General features: G+C 37.2%; 1 protein-coding gene across 2 annotated transcripts; it reads left to right on the top strand.

Annotated features, from left to right (window-relative positions):
* Positions 1-22: 22 nt before the first annotated feature.
* Positions 23-15,078, top strand: plekha8 (pleckstrin homology domain containing, family A (phosphoinositide binding specific) member 8). Of its 2 annotated transcripts, none has more exons than XM_065261327.2 (13): positions 23-339; positions 688-804; positions 954-1,109; positions 2,798-2,919; positions 4,464-4,622; positions 4,736-4,782; positions 4,856-4,965; positions 5,049-5,322; positions 7,870-7,955; positions 9,584-9,642; positions 11,269-11,470; positions 11,655-11,716; positions 11,806-15,078. In XM_065261327.2, the coding sequence occupies exons 1-13, from the start codon at positions 300-302 to the stop codon at positions 12,001-12,003; spliced, it is 1,632 nt and encodes a 543-aa protein (XP_065117399.1). In that variant the 5' UTR covers positions 23-299; the 3' UTR covers positions 12,004-15,078. The 2 variants fall into 2 exon arrangements, with proteins under 2 accessions (XP_065117399.1, XP_065117398.1); XM_065261326.2 differs by having other exon boundaries at positions 40-339; positions 2,798-2,923; positions 4,468-4,622.
* Positions 15,079-17,148: the final 2,070 nt, after the last annotated feature.

The raw sequence follows: 17,148 nt of genomic DNA, 5'->3' as shown, positions 1-17,148 counted from the left end.
GTAATTGGACGTTACTAATCACGACCACACCTCCATAAGCATATCGTATCCAATCAGAGGGGCGATACGAGAAAATCCCGTTTGCGTCACCGACATGGGCCGATCTTTCTCAAATCACATGGATTGGTATTCTCGAAGCATTTACGCTTGTAGACGGCGTAACCGTAATTCGCAACATTCCTTTTGCGTATTTTAGTCTGGAATTTCGTAGTTAAGAATAATCTCGAGTTTCTCAAAGCGGTCCTGTTTGGTTCAGCTTTGCCACGACTAAGTAATGAATTGTCAAGTGAGGGTGTATCATGGACGGAGTTCTCTATAAATGGACTAACTATATCAGCGGTATGTTTACTGACACATTAAAAAAATTAATCTCGTAAATTAGGCAAGTCTGTTGAGCTGTTAGCCTGTTTGCTAGCTCTGTTCTAGTCTAGTGTGAATGAAGTTAAACTCAAGGGGTATTGCGATATTTAAATGTACATTCTGGTAATGCTTACTTAACCACATCCGATGTCATCTGTTTAGACCACATCCACAAACGAGTTTGGTTTCTTACTGTGGGTTTTTCAATCATGTCTTATTCACTGCTTATAGCCAGTTTAACATGAAAAAGATAGACTCAGCTGGAAGAACAGGTCAAGCCATACTGTACTGATTTTTGCCTGTGTGTCATCTATATTGTTTTCAAAGGTTGGCAGCCTCGCTGGTTTGTGCTGGATGGAGGCACTCTTTCCTACTATGACTCACAGGAAGATGCTTGGAAAGGATGCAAGGGCAGCATCAAAATATCTGTGTGTGAAATACAAGGTAAGAAAAGGCATATTTGCTTTCCCATGTGATATTGCATAATATGTGCTGGGCTTACATACGTACTGTATTGCAGCTATTGTGACTGATCACACAAAAGACAAACAATTGCTTATCCTCCTCTTTTGTACTCCCTTTGCTCTTTGTAGTTCACCCATCGGATTTCACAAGGCTTGATCTGATCATTCCAGGAGAACAGTACTTCTATCTCAGGGCTATTAATGCAGCAGAGAGGCAGAAATGGCTTGTGGCATTAGGGACCGCAAAAGCCTGTCTCACAGACAACAGAACAAAGAGAGAGAAAGGTGAGAGCTGTATTAGCAGAAAAAAATGCACTCCTACTCATCTTGTCCCTAAAAAGATGATAATCTATCATCATGCGAAAGGATGAAATCAAGAATTTGAGTTTTGAGACATTTCCGGACTGGGCTTATTCTAGTCCCAGACTAAAATGCATGTTTGAACTGCCTTCGTTTAAAAAACATCTTGCACTGATGTATTTTAAAGACCACCAATGGTCCGATTCACGAATTTACATTTCCTTTGGTATGTAAGTGTCTATTAGTACATGTTAACAATATGCAAATGGTACAAACCCTAAAGTAAACGATGAAGCGAGTTATCGTATCCAAGGTAAATCTCTTTTCTTGGACTACAACAAACACGCGGATTGTAGGCAACAGTTTACTTCCTGGGATTGGTGATGTAGACAAGACCGACATTATCATAATTCCTCCCGCTTGGACTTACAGCCTGTAAGTTAACTCCTGTTAGCATTGCATTGTGAGCGAATCTTTCAAACATGGTAAGGAGTGTAACATTTCCGGCTGACGCCAGAGGCATTTAGGCCAATCACAACAAGGTTAGCTGGCCAATCAGGAATAGTTTTGTACAAAAATTGGGCGTTTCAGGAAGACAGGTAAACCTGGGGCTACAAAAATTTACAGTATGTGGAAAATAATGTGTTTTTTAACCATAAACCATAAAATTATACCAAATACACAAATAACATTTTTAGCAATGAAAAAGGTGCTCTTTAACTCTTTCACCGCCAGCGTTATTAAAAAAAGTTGCCAGCCAGCGCCAGCGGTTTTCATGATTTTCACCAAAGTTTAATGCCTTCCAGAAAATGTTTTTCTTTAAATATATAAACATACAATATACCAAATGAAAGAACAGACCCTCTGCTTTCAAACAAAAAAAAGTTTCATCCTACCTTCAGTGGTTCTTTTGTAATCAGCTTTTGAATATGGGTAAGTTTCTGCAAAAACACCACATTTTGAGCAAAAAGCAGAGATACGTGATATCTTGTCAATGGCGGCGAAAGAGTTAACATATATCAGTGCCATTGTTTGTCTCTAGATGCACATCAGTATAGTTTTTTGTAAAAAAAAAAAAAAAAAAAACGATTTAAATGTTCAAATACAACTAAGGCTTATTAATCTAAAACGTACATGGGAAACCGCCCCATAGTTCTGTAACCTTTTAGACTCCAAAAAGTTGACACAATACATTTTATTCAGCAGACATATGCATTTAAAATCTAAAGCCTTTCTTTGACTAAAATATTCATGATGTATCTTATTCACAGGGACGTGTACAAATTCCTTCCAGTAAAAAGCTATAGATAATGTTTTCCAGCTCGCAATAACAAGTTAAATGGTTTTACAGGTTGTCATGTAAACTAAAGGCTTTTGGTTATTTTACAGACGTATCATTTTTTATCATTTCTACAATGCACTAATATAACTAAAATAGCTTCATTATAAATAAAAAACTAATCCTTGTGTTATGGTCCGTCCTTGTATTATAAACTAGCAAGCCCTTTACTATTTTTATATTCAATAAGAAATATATCAGGACACAAAAGTCATTTTATGTGATTTAAATGCGTTTTTAATCAGGTCATGATGTCTCATTCTCCTCCAATCTATCCTCCTCTTCATCCATGTCTATTATGAAACTGAACAATTGCTCTCTTTTATCTTCTTAGAGTTTCAGGAAAACACTGAGGCTCTCAAAACAAAAATGTCTGAGTTGAGGCTTTACTGTGACCTTCTACTCCAGCAAGTGAACAACATTAAAGACAGTCCTCTACCGGCTGAATCTGGTGAGGTATGTATAGAAGAAATGTTTGCACAGTATGCGACTGGGATACACTTGGATCTTTTTTTTAGTATCCTTGCAGGGGTCATTTACATGTTCCATCTTTTGCGCGCGCAAATACATTATCCTGAATGTAGCCGGGCGGCAATCGTGCCTCAAACAGAGTGCAAAACGCTCTTTATTTTCAGGCAGTCAGTTGAAAGTATTTTAAGTTTTCAGAAGTCGAAAGTGTGTTTTTTAGATGTGAAATGTGAACCACCCCTTGGGGATCTTATAAAGCTGAAGTTGAGGAAGTGAAATGAAACAGATAATCCACACCATCATTGGCAAATAGCTTTGGTTTATTTGTGACACATTTATTAAGTTACTATTACAGTATCATTGTGCAGCACCCATGGGTGTAGCTTATTGTTATTTATGTTGCATAACAGTATAGTGTTACTAACTGTATGTTTTAGTGAAAGGATGGCAGTTACAAAATTACTTGAATAGCATCTTTTTATGTCATAACCATTTTATTAAAGTAAGCCACTAAATGTCATGCTATTTTATGAAAATGGTCACGGCTAACAGGACCACCACGGATGGCAAAACTGCATATTCTCAATTTCCCACAGCCTGTAGTACCTTACACAGAAGTATGCAAGCTTGTCGAACATCTGTAAAGGATTATTTTATATGTTCATCTGTTCATGTTATTATTCTGCATGTCAAAGGCACAATATGTAATATTGTAAATTGCAGCTTGATGTGGCTAATAAAGATGGTGTGTGTAAATTTTACTGTAGAAACATGACCACGACTCCCATGTAAGGGGACCCATGGTGTATGTAGATAAAAATGTCTCATTCTAAGGAAATCAAAGCAATACAGTTTTTTATGTAAGGTCTTTATACACCACTGATAATATAAATATTGCATTTCTATCAAGATATCCTTCTAAAAGTTACACAATGCACCTTTAAGGATCATGGAATGATGGGAGTTGTAGTCTTTACCTCCACTGCCAATTGGAAATGGGTCTGATGGGACTCACAAATCATGTTTTTTCATGAAATAAAGTATTCTACCCAATATTATAACGTAAAGGTGGGAACATAAATATAGAGTATAGAGTAGCATGCAAGACCAAGTAGATAATATTGCAGACCAGACGTTTCCAAATGGGGTTGTGAACTCCAAAAGTAGGCGGTACCTCCAAAAAAAACTCCGGTTTGAGTTAGAGATAGGGTTGGGTGGGGTTAGGCATGTCCTGTCTATCTTTTACTGCTAGGAAAAAGATATCCCCTGCCCGTTTGGAGTTTCCTGTCCCTATTGGGAGATTCCAGGCCGCAGTTATACCTTATCTCTGCAAGATGCTACAATACTACTTCTGGATGTGGTGCTGCACGTTGATCTGTGATTTCACATCTACTGCAGTAATATTTTAGTGCAAAAATCTTACATATTGTGCCTTTAATGCTTTGACATCTCATTATCACAACAGTTTAATAAAGGTCAGAAACTTTAAAAAGTTGCTTTGTTAATTCTGTTTTGGTCTGTGTGGTTTTCAGGCAGGTGATGAGACCGGAGGTCTGGTGAAGTCCACATGCACCACCTTCTTGAAAACCCTGGAGGAGTGCATGCAGATCGCCAGCCAAACCTTTAATCCAGACCTCCTTAATCAAACCCCACCAGGCTCTCCACCAGTGGCTACCGTCAAACCTCAAAAGGTATCAATACTAATCACTTCTTGGAAATGGCAGCAGCAATTTGTCATTTTGTTCTTTACCCTGTTATGTTAACGTCATACATTAATAACGTCCAATCGTCCATTTCTTTATAGATCAAAATGATCCAAAACGACTCAAAAAATCACCACCAAGGAGAAAAGTAAGTCAGTCACCTTTTGATTCAGTTGAACGTTTCTGAACATTTTTCTAATCATAAATTTTATGTTACATAGGCTCAAGGACTCAGTAAGCATCTCAGGTAGTACATCAGCACACGAAAATTCAATGAGTGGACCAGAAATACCTCCATCTCCACTACAGAACATACCACCACCTCTTACAGGTAGCATGTGAGCTCATGAAGCATTTTTAGTGACATCATCTCCCATTTAGTTACATTAACCGCCCGGTTTGTGATCTGTTCAGGAAGCAGTTTAGTGGAGGAACACCAAGTGGAGCCTCACAATGGCCCTTTATCAAGCACACATGACCCTGAAGAAGAGCAAGAGAAGCACAGACCGACAGATGCGAACCATGCAGATGAAAAACAACAGGAAGCCTTCTCAAGTCCCACACAGAACAAAGAGCAAAAGGTCAATGAAGAAATCCAGGCTGACCTGGAGGTGAATGCGTCTCAGTTTGAGAGTGAACAGGAAGATGAGGATAAAGTGGATACGTTCTTCAGTACCATGAGCCACAGGTATGAGGCGCATCCGTTTCTGTGATCGGATTCATGAGATCAATGTCCAGGACACTCCTATGCATTTCAGTTCAGTGTTGTTGTAAGCTAACACTACTGCTAGAGTTTAGTTTATAGAAATGTGCTGTATGTATTGTTACAATCTTAGTCTTTGATCTAAATTCAGCTAATATACATTAATTTATCATCAAGGAACACTGTGTCCTAACCAGGTGCAAGATGATAATGTATCAATAATCTCTATTGAAATTGCTCAGTTTTTTCATGCAATCTTAAAAAGTCCTCAATATTCCTTTTGTGTATTTTATATTAGTAACCCTTAAAGGTACAATTTGTAAGATATTTACAGTACCACTAGTTCGGTGTTATATATTTTGTCCAGCTGATTACTTACAATATCTATAATGTTTTCAACTACTTGTAAATTATGAGAAAATTGCTGCACTAAACAGTGACACGGGGCAGTGCAGTCGCCTGTAAATGACGTTAATATCTACGTTACAATTTGTTACCGCCTTTACTGACGTAAAACCACATGACAACAGTGTCGTGGACAAATGCGGAAGTAATGTCTGTCGGGCCACTCGGTTTTTTATGGTAAGTTTGTTCATCTGAACACTTAATTCTGTGCTGTGTTAACAAACCATCGTATTGGACTAATACTGTAACATCTATGACTAACAATTGCGTTTTGAACATTACATAATACCTTACATAATAAAAAAAAACGATGTCATCAAACACAACATTTATAAAACTTGATTAATTTACCTCATGTGTAACATGATTTCTCGTTCCCGTCTAATTGATGGCCATTGAGTTAAAGACGTGGCGAAACGTGATTGGTTGCTTTATGTGTCAAGTCATATGGCCTCTTGGGCGGTCCTTGATGTGGCCATGGTTTGCAGCCCTCCAGCACGCAAGATTACAAGAACACAAACTCGCATAATTCACAGTAGTGTCATCCCAAACTCACATAGCTGATTGATAGTGTTCATATGGCAAGCCACTCAAACAAACAGATCAATGTTTTAATTGTGTTAACTCTTTTAAAGGGACACTCCACTTTTTTAAAAATATGCTCATTTTCCAGTTCCCCTAGAGTTAAACATTGGATTTTTAACGTTTTGGAATCCATTCAGCTGATCTCTGGGTCTGGCGATACCATTTTTAGCATAGCTTAGCGTGCTAAAACATGGCTGCAGCAGGCGTAGTGATATTACGCACTGCACGAAAATAGTCCCCTTAGTATCTTACAATAGCAGGGGACTATTTTCGGGCCGTGCGTAATATCATTGCGCCTCCTGCAGCCATGTTACAGCCGCAAAGTCCTTGATTACGCCAGAATGAGAGTATAGTAAATTGCATCTTTTAATTTTCTGTCATGCACGATGTAATTACAGAAGAGTCGAGTTTAAAATAGAAAAAATATCGAAACTCTTTGGCTCTTTTTTTAGTGCGATGCTAATGATGTAATCAGATTCAATGGATTGTGCTAAGCTATGCTAAAAGTGGTACAGCCACACCTGGAGATCAGCTGAATGGATTCCAAAATGGTAAAAAACAAATGTTTAACTAGGGGAGCTGGAAAATTAGCATAAAAAAGTGGAATGTTCCTTTAAGGGCACTATGTACAAATGAAGCTAAACTATAACGAAAGTATTTTAGCTGTGATAAGCACTTTGATAAAAAGCACTAAATTGTGATATTTGTCAGTTTGCTGAAAACATGTCATGTTGTGCCTGATTAAGACATGGTGTACAACAATGAACTGTAAAGATTGTATTCATAGTATAAAGACTTTGGTGATCCTGTTCATGAAATCCAGGCTAAAGTCTCATAACCTAATGAAGCATCAAAGTTTGTTTTTAATCATTGATGTTACACTGATTTCAATCTTTGACATGACCTCAGTCAATATTAAAGATATCAAGGTTGTATTTTCACAAAATGTACAAAAAATGTACAAAAATTACTTTAGCTGGGTTCACAGACTGGCCCTGCTGGAAAAACCAGCAAGACCAGCACATGTTGTGTTTTTGTGCTGGTATGCTGGTAACCACCAGCTAAACTAGCACCAAACCAGCATGGGAATTATGCTGGTTTTCCAGCAGGCGGCTCTCATATAACCTTGATTAAAATGAGACTTGGACTGCGATGAGGGTTTGCAGATCTATACCATTCATTCATTTTCTTTATTTAGTAATATAACTACACACGTACCTGCTCTAGGAGGCATAATTTGGTTGAAACAAAGTTGAATTTAACATGTATTATAAAAGTTCTCAAGCAGTGCTTCAGTATTCAAATAGAAACCATTTTCAGTATTCATATACAGTATAATGAAACCTGTATGTATTGTTTGCTGTAGAGTAAGATGATGTCGGTTGTATATCATAGACTTGAGTCAAAGAGCATTTCATGCTGTAATGTGACTTCCTTGTACTGCTTTTTTATTTTGTGTTTATTTGATCAAATAAATGCACTGTTGACTTGTGGACTAATGCAGACGTATTGTCCTTGTCTAAATGTGGTTTTCTCTTGTAGATTTAGTGATATAATACTGGAAGACGGCAGTGGTATTCCCACAAAGGCATTTTTGGATTCTTGCTATGCTATAGTACCAGTTTTAGGTAGGACTTCTCTTTCTTTTTCTCCCTCACCTTTTCTATGCATTTCCTCTTTGTATTTTTCTCCTTGGCAGCTTCTGCTCTCATTGGTTCTGTCACAGGTTGGGCGACATTTCTTCGATTTCTTTCCTTCCCATGTGCCTTCAATTTTTTCCCCTCATAAAGCTGTCTGCATCACATTTCTCTGTTCAGTCAATTCCTCATTCTCTCTCAGACATGGTCAGGCATGCTCTGCTATGTCTTTATAAAGAGATAGTTTGGTGAGTATCTGAGCAGGGCTGACACTGTGTCAACAATCATTTAAAATCTATTTAGATTTATCTTTTCAACACACCCTAGCTAAGAATATAAGCGAAAAGGTGATTAACTTTAGTTCTTCTTAATAATGTGTTGCTGTATACGGGTGGTGGTGGCTCACTTCAGGAATAGATCAATGTAGATGAATGGTTAAACTGGCATGACAACGTCTCAACATCTACTTATTCATCACAAAATGTATTTGGACACATTTGTGCCATGCTTAAGAATGTATTGTTCACTGTTTAACCTAATTCTGTTTGGCATTTATTTGGTAGAAATATGTGACCCTGGACCACAAAACTAGTCCTAAATAGCCCTGATATATTTATACTCCATAGCAATAGCCAACAATACTTCAGTTTATGCCAAAAATCTTTTGGATATTAAAGAAAGATCATGTTCCATGAAGATATTTAATAAATTTCCCACTGTAAATATAATTACATTTTTAATAAAATAAAAAATTTAAACCGTAGTAAAATGTGTTGCTAAGGACTTTATTTTTAGGACTTTAACTTTAAAGGTGATTTTCTGAATACCGGTAGTTAGATTTTTTTGCACCATCAGATTCCAGATTTTCAAATAGTTTTATCTTGGCCAAATATTGTCCTATCCTAACAAACCCCTACATCAATAGAAAAGCTAATTCATTTAACCTTCCTATAATGTATAATTCTCAAAAAAAATTGAGCCTTGTGGTCGGGTACTTGTTTGTGGTCCAGGGTCACATATAGCACAGACACATTTCTATTGTTTTGCAAAAATATGTTGTTTTATAGAATAGTACATATATCTCATATAAAAGGGTATCTTGTTTTTGTTGCAAGATGTTCATGAAACCTGTCTACTATTGAAGTACACTTTTTGGTTATTCTGCTACACTCTTTAGGAAAAAGATACAAAAGCTGTAACTGGGGTGTTTGTACCTTTTATAAAAAGTAGACCTTTGTGCATAAAGGGGTACATATTAGTACCTCAGAGGTACATATCTGTTCCTAAATGGTACATATTATGACCCTTTTTATATATTACTATTGGTACCATGACATATTATGTCTCACCCCGTGACCGCTTTTGTACCTTTTATCGGACAGTGTAGGACACCCATGTAAATGTCATACTGTATGTCCACCAAAAAGATATTAGGATTAGTTTGGGTGGTAGTGGAGTAAAGATCTGAAAAATGTTTGGTGGTTTGTATCTAATGGAATGAAATTATGTTTTAATACGGATAAAAGAGTCTAACATATGTGCAAAAAGAAATATATGATCTATCTTTACAAAAAAAACTGAAAATCAGCAGAGTATTTACTAAGATTTTCTGCCCTTAGACAAGCTTGGACCAACCGTCTTTGCACCGGTTAAATTAGATTTTGTGGGAAACATTAAGGTAAGTGTCATTCCCATGTTACAATGACTCAGTTTGTCATTTTGAAAAAGAATGATACAAATATTTTACTAATGTTAGATGCAGTAATACAGAAATTTTACAATACAGTAAAACCACACTGTGTTTTTGATCTTCCACTATAGTGAAACTTTTTTTCTGCATATAAAAAATAAAGTGGTTAAATTAAAGCAAACAAAATCCATAATTCTGATTTGACTATGCTTCAAAATCAGTATTTTATATAAGGGGACATATCACGAAAATCTGACTTTTTCTATAGGGCTGTTTACACTTGGTATTAAGATGTGTTTTCATCGATCGGATCACAAGTGGACGAGAGAGACACATTACGTTTACACCTGGTATTTAAATCCGTCTCTTTTGAAATACCACTTTCGACCGCTTCTGTCCTGAATACTTTGAGGGGATGGTCTGTGAGACGGGGCGAGTCTCTCTGCTGTCATTCAAACGCGAGCGGGAGTAATTATGAGTTTATATGGACGCAAACTAATATTATGTCGGAGTCCGCTGCTTGTTTAGCAAGTATACATGCTGCACAGTGTTTTGTACGTGTGTATGTTAGAGCTTTCTCTGAATTTTCAGCGCAATTGATGAAATAGGATCGCGCAAAACGAAACTACGGAGATCAGACGCTTTAGTTTTATCAATGAAAGGCTAAAAATAGCGCTGTTCACCGTATGTTCACCCCAGAAGTCAAAAAAGACGTAAAATTTGTGTTTAATACCTCAGATTATATAAATGGGCGGAGAGAAGGCGGTCGCGTGTGGCTGTTCGAACACTTCAACCACATTTGCGTTCCGCAACTCCAAAGCGATCCGATCGAAAGTGGTTTCGACTACCTCTGGATGTGGTTGAAAGTGGTCGAAAGTGGACGCGTTCAAAACGTTTTGAACACCGTTTACACCTGGCATTAACGTCGTCCACTTGTGATCCGATCGACGAAAACGCATGTAAATGCCAAGTGTAAACAGCCTCTATGTTTAAGAGCTATGATTGGGTCCCCAGTGCTTCTATCAACCTTGAAAATGTGACAAAGATCTACCCAACAACTTTCATTCAACAAATCAAATTTGGCTCCCTCTGTGAGGTCAGAAGGGGAAAATACCGCTACCTTTATCTGAACTATCCAACCTTTAGTGCCTTCGGTGCAGAGATCAGCTCATTTGCATTTTAAAGGACACACCAAAAACTGCACAATTGGCAATATTAATATGTTCTCTGTGGACACCAAAGATTTATTTATCATCTTAAATAAGTCTTGTTAAATGTCCCCTTTAAAATCCTTTCAGATATTCAAAGCAGTAGTCGTTATGTTTGATCAGTCACAGTGAATCTCTCTCTATAGTAGTTTTATTTATGTTATTCAAATTATGACTCCAGGGTCATAAATCTTCAGTTAAAATATCTTTGTAGATCAAAGAAAAGCTTTGGCAAGGGTTGTTTCTCCGTTGTGTTCCAAGATATCTTATCACCCCCTAGCCATGACCACTAGATAGCAGTATAGCTTGAAATTCATTTTATTAATGTACATTAAGTACAGAATGCAGTGTGTAAATCAGTTTATTTAATCCTTAAGAGTTGATGTTGCTTACATTGCTCCATTAGAAAATCCAGCAGAAGGTGGTGTCAGATCCGGACAGCTTTACCACCCTGCAGAGCATCGTGGTACACGAGGTGGAGACGGAGCTGGCGCAGGTGCGCAATTCAGCCACCGAAGCGCTACTGTGGCTTAAACGTGGCCTCAAGTTCCTCAAAGAGTTTCTCTTTGAGCTCAATGCGGGGGTGAAGGACGTCCAGGGAGCTCTTAGTAAGTCACATGATCTAATGCAAAACTGTGCAATGCTGCAAGAGTAGGCTATATATCATGCCATTCATTTTTGTTGAATACTGTTAAAGGCATATTTTGAGGATACATTTTTAAATATCAGGGACAACTTTGTCACTCTATTGCAGTTTTCCCTTGTTTTGTTTTTAAATCTTGCCTTTCTTAGATAATGCGTATGGAAGAACACTAAGGCAATATCATGGATGGGTTGTGAGAGGTGTCTTTGCAGTAAGTATTACTGCTGTGCTGTTTTTCTCATAATGAATACAAAGCTTTTTAAGTCTTTCTGACTGTGTTTGTATATTCGTGTGCCATAGCTGGCTTTACGGGCCGCTCCATCCTATGAGGGCTTCATGGCTGCTCTGGTGTCTCATGAAGGCGATGAGCTGAAAGAGGGCTTTACAACAGGCATGCATCGAGACCTGGACATCTACCTGCCGGCTATGGAGAAACAACTGTCCATCCTGGATGCTCTCTATGAAGAGTACGGCCTGGAATCAGATGAGGTTGTGTGACAAACACAGGCACAGTGAATAGGGCTTGATGCTGACTTTGTTTTAGTGATGACATTTCACAATTTGTGGAAGTTTGTGTTTTACAAGGCAGGAAAGTTTTGGTGGGGGCTTGCTAAACTGACCAACAGGAGTGTGTTGGGTGAAGTGCCATTGGCAGACTCTTGACTAAAACACTAGACATTTTCTCGGCAAACTCAAATAGTGTGTCAAACATATAATGCTATTATGGGTGTTATTCCTTGATGCGTTTTCAGGGAACAGCTTTATTTTTAGTAACATTGAAAGCAGCGATCAAGTGTTCTTGAGATTGGTTGTATGTCTTGTATTTATATACATAGATATGAAAGTACAAGTGGCAGAAATGCCAACAATAACCTATTGGAATTTTTATGTATGGTTATCTGGCAGTGAAGTCACAGTGTTACAGTATTAGTATGCATACTAAAAGTGAAAGAGTGCACTTTTATTTTTCTCCTGTTGTTTTTATTTTATTTACGATATATTGCATTGCTTTTGTTTTCGCATCTCGTTTACTAGCACAAAAGAAGGGAAAGTTATTCAGATAAACGTGTGTCATAACGTCATGTTACAATACAGAATACTGTGGTGAGTTACTGTTTCTAATGAAAATTGATTTACCATAAAGACATGATGATGGCTCAAATCCAGGACTTATTTAAAGATTGGTTAGAGGGACCAACGCTAAGGGTATTTTTCTCACCACATACTGTTCAACATGTTCAAGCAGTAATTTTAACAAGGAAAGATGTCATGGCATTTCCTCAGTGACTTTATTTATTGTCTTATTTATATGATTAAGAATTTTAACATTGATTTTATTGTAAAAACAAATCACGCTATGCTTACTCTTAAATCATGTGATACTAATTTGCGCATGCAGCATTGCATGAGTTTTATTTGTGTATTTCTAAATTAATCCAGATTTACTATATGATTAACAGTGAGGATTATTAATCTGTTCACATTCCAGATTAAGTTCAAAAATTAAATTCACATTGGGGCCAGTTTCCCGGACAGGGCCTAAGTCTAGTTCAGGACTAAAATGCTTGATTGAGCTATCTTAACTGAAAACATCTTTTACAGTATAAGTGCCATTGTTTGCCTAACCCTGTCCAGGAAACTGACCCATGGGGTGGCTTCTCGGACAGGGTTTATGCTATTCTCAGATTAAAATGCATGTTTAAGCTGGCTGCCTTCATTTCAAAACATCTTGCCATATTTTTATAGCGATACTGTTGCCAAATATTAAGAATTACCCAATGATGTACTCACCATCAAATAATCCAAGATACATATGTCCATCATCTTTCAGACTAACACATTATTATTATTATTATTATTATTATATTATTATTTTAGTAAATGTCCTTGCTTTTCCAAGCTTATAATGGGATTTACATCCGTTACAGAAGTAATCCACACAGCTACAAGGGGTTAATAAAGGTCTTCTCTGGGTAATTGATGTGATATTATAAAAAAATATACATATTTTAAACTTAAAAAACTATAATAACTAGCTTCTGGAAACGACTCCATCTTGGACTCATGCGATTCTCGAGAGTCACTGCGCAAAGCAATGTTTATAAAGTTTTAAATCTTTAAATATTTTTCTAACAAAATCACATCAATAACCAGAAGACCTTTATTAACTCCTTGGAGCCATGTGGATTACCTCTGAAGAATGAATGCACTTTTTGAGGGCTTAAAGGGGGGGTCATATTATGAGATTTTTTTTAAAAGATGTAAAATAAATCTTTGGTATCCCCAGAGTGCGTATGTGAAGTTTTAGCTCAAAATACCCCATAGATAATTAATAATAACATGTTAAAATTGTCACTTTGTAGGCCTGAGCAAAATTGTGCCTTTTTGGGTGTGTCTTTTAAAATGCAAATGAGCTGATGAAATGCAAACACTGATCGCAATGATGGTGGTTTGTTGCAATTGAAACTCAATTGTGCCGTCAATTTTTGCCTTGTTCATTTTCTGGGTTGATGGAAGCACCGGGGAACCAATGATAGCACTTAAACATGGAAAAAGCGTAAAGATTTTTATGGTATGACCCCTTTAAAATCAGAAGTTTTTCCCTGTTTTCTGCTGTTATAAAGCTTGGAAGTTTTTAGACATTTACTAAAATAACTCCAAATGTGTCCGTCTAAGAGATGATGGACATGGTCTTGGATTGCTTAAGGGCGAGTAAATCATAGGGTAATTTTGTTATTTGGTTGGAGTAGCCCTTTAACATATATCAGTGCCATTGTTTTGTCTCAAGATGCACACCAGTAATGCTTTTTTTGTAATTTTTCTTTGTAAAAACTACTTAAATGTCCTGATACCTCTTAAGTCCTAGTCCTGGATTAAACTAAATCCTGTCCAGGAAACTGCCCCATCAAGTTTAAACCTAAATCCTGATGAACAAGCATACATTTACAGACCAATATCTTAAAAAAACCCTTATGTAAACTCCAGATATGGTTGAACTGAAATAAAAAAACATTTGATCCACTATGTACTTTAGAAAACTTATTAAATCTTTAGATACCACAATAAGATTAAAGATTAAAATGACATTGAAACGTCAAGCAGAATGTTCATGTAATCATGCAGTGAATTTGTTTATTAATGTTCATTAAGAAATCTTGGCCTGGGTTCACAGACAAAGCTTAACTAAAGCCAGGACTAAATTAAGATGTTTAAGCATCTTTCATAAACATGGCTTAGAAAAGTTGTTACGAGTGTGTGTATTTTGAGACAAATCAATATCACTGGCCTTTTTTAACATCTGTAACTCAAACATGTGTCTAGTATAGGTCTAGCCTTAAGCCTTGTCTGTGAAACCGGGGTATATGCATTAAGTTAAAGTTTTTGTTGGTTTTGTCAACCAAATGGCATTTTCTTCCCAGGAACATAAATTCATGTTGTCATTGACTAGTATTAAAGCAGTATGTTGTTTGTGGTATGTTTTGTTTATACCGTATGTACATCAACGATATATGAATGACTGTATGAGTTGCTTTAATGTTTTTTTAAACAGTATGATGTTTATACCAAACTGCATGCAATGTGTTTTTAATCCTAACATATACAAATATGCAACATTCAGCAGCATAGATAATCAAACAAATTTCCAAGAAGGTGACCAATACGAGGTAGCCTATTATCCATGCGTCCGAGTTACATTATAATGTCCGCTATGACACTCAATCCTTAAATAACTCTGTGTGGTTGCCAGGAGACCTCAACAATAACAAAGCCGATCACTGAACTCAATGAGGGTCAAGAATAGAAAACTTGTTTACATCTTTTATATGGTGGAGGAAGATTTCTGATAACGGATAAATCGAACCTAATATATTTTGACTTGAATGTATTCAACGTGACTAGTCTGTTGTAACTAAACATATTGCTATAACAAAATGTTATTTATTTAAAAGGCCTAATGATAGTTGCACTATTGCATTCTGGACACAAAGATAAAACTTACACTATGCGCCAACGCTACTTTTCTAGTGGCGGGCGGGAAAACATTTTGGAGAACTGCTTCGGCAATATGCACGGAGGAATTGACACTCGGATGCCAGATTAATCTCTCGCAACATCACAACACACAATCAACAAGTTCTCCAGCTATCCTCCTCCGTGTTTTCCAGTAACCTGAATTGATCAAACTCGACAACCATTTGGTTAAGAAAGGTCTAATATGTTAATTGGGTTTCGTTACACGGTGTTCATGCACAGTGTTATTTAGCTATTCACTTGCACCTGCATGTTTTCCATTCCCGGAGGTCAGGGATTTTCAGGGTGACAGCTGGCTCCTCTCCGTTTCCCGTCCGTGAGGCCCCCGTCCTCGGTCCCGAAACGGGACACCCGTTCAACCTGCACCGCTATAATCCGCCTTCATACTCGCAACATGTCAGCTGCCATTTTCCTTATTTAATTTAAGCACCAACTCCACTCTATAGGATTTCAACACCACACATTTAAATTTCTGACTATACTCTTGTTAAAAAGTTTCCACCCAGCCCTAGTGGAAAGTCCTGGGCAGCTAAATAAGACTCCCCTCAAATGGATCATGGGTCTCGCACCCTGTTTCAAAGTCTCATTCACTGGCACGTTTCCAGCTAAGTTCAAAATCAGATTTTGCATTGCATATGTAAGCTATTGCCTAGCTCATCTGCTGGCAAATTACCGTAATGCGTTTAGCGGGAAAAGATACGGCCGTATAACACGATTATCAGACAGCAAGCATCGGTTGCTGCCAACCTCTACCCACATACAGATTAGCAACATGCCAGCCTAAAGCTACAGAACAAGGTTTCTGCTGGATCTATTGTCTTGTCTTGAGGAAGCGTCTCTTCCTGCTCTGCCACCTTCTAATGATCAATACACAGTGTTGATCAGAGGCGTCATGCAAATTAAAACGTACTTTTAATCAGTTTAATATGCACAAAATTATTAATTCTGTGCTGCATCCTTGTCACTTTTCGGAGATTTTTGATCATGTTACATTACTTTCTAGCGGCAGGCGATGCTGCAGTCAGCGCAGCCGCAGAAGTCATCAGCGTCCGAGCACGCTCACGAGCTTTGTTGTTGCTGCATTTGCCATCTGAGGAATTAAAACGTGTAAGAAACGCTCACAACATTTCCAAACCCCAGTACGGTAATGTGCAGTTAACCTCCTCTGTGTAGAAAATGTATGGTTTAAAATGTGACAGTCTCGACGTTATATTAGTAGATTTCTAGATTCATCTTGGTACAACGCCAAAGTTCGCCAGAGTTAACGGGGGCGCGGAATGAGGTAAAATTTAATGCAAAAATCCGTTATTCTAATAATTTTATCTAAACATATTTTTTAAAATCATTATTGAACATTAAAATCAATCACGTGGCTATAGCTTATGTCATTTTCGTTGATTATATACTTTATAAATTTAAAATAACATTAATTTCATAGGATAATGCAGTGCAAAATGCATTCATGACACAATTAAACAAAGTATAAAAGACATAGTCATTTATTAAAATTTAAATAAATAAAACATGCAGTTACAGATGTAAATATGATGCCAATATGTCATTATTCCGATTGAATAGTATTTGATATGAAAGTTAGTCAACACTTTTATT

The sequence above is a fragment of the Paramisgurnus dabryanus genome, chromosome 13 (assembly GCF_030506205.2).
Source record: "Paramisgurnus dabryanus chromosome 13, PD_genome_1.1, whole genome shotgun sequence".
Classification (NCBI taxonomy): Eukaryota; Metazoa; Chordata; class Actinopteri; order Cypriniformes; family Cobitidae; genus Paramisgurnus; species Paramisgurnus dabryanus.
Note: the sequence above shows the minus strand (reverse complement) of the source record. Positions and strands in the feature narration are given on the sequence as shown.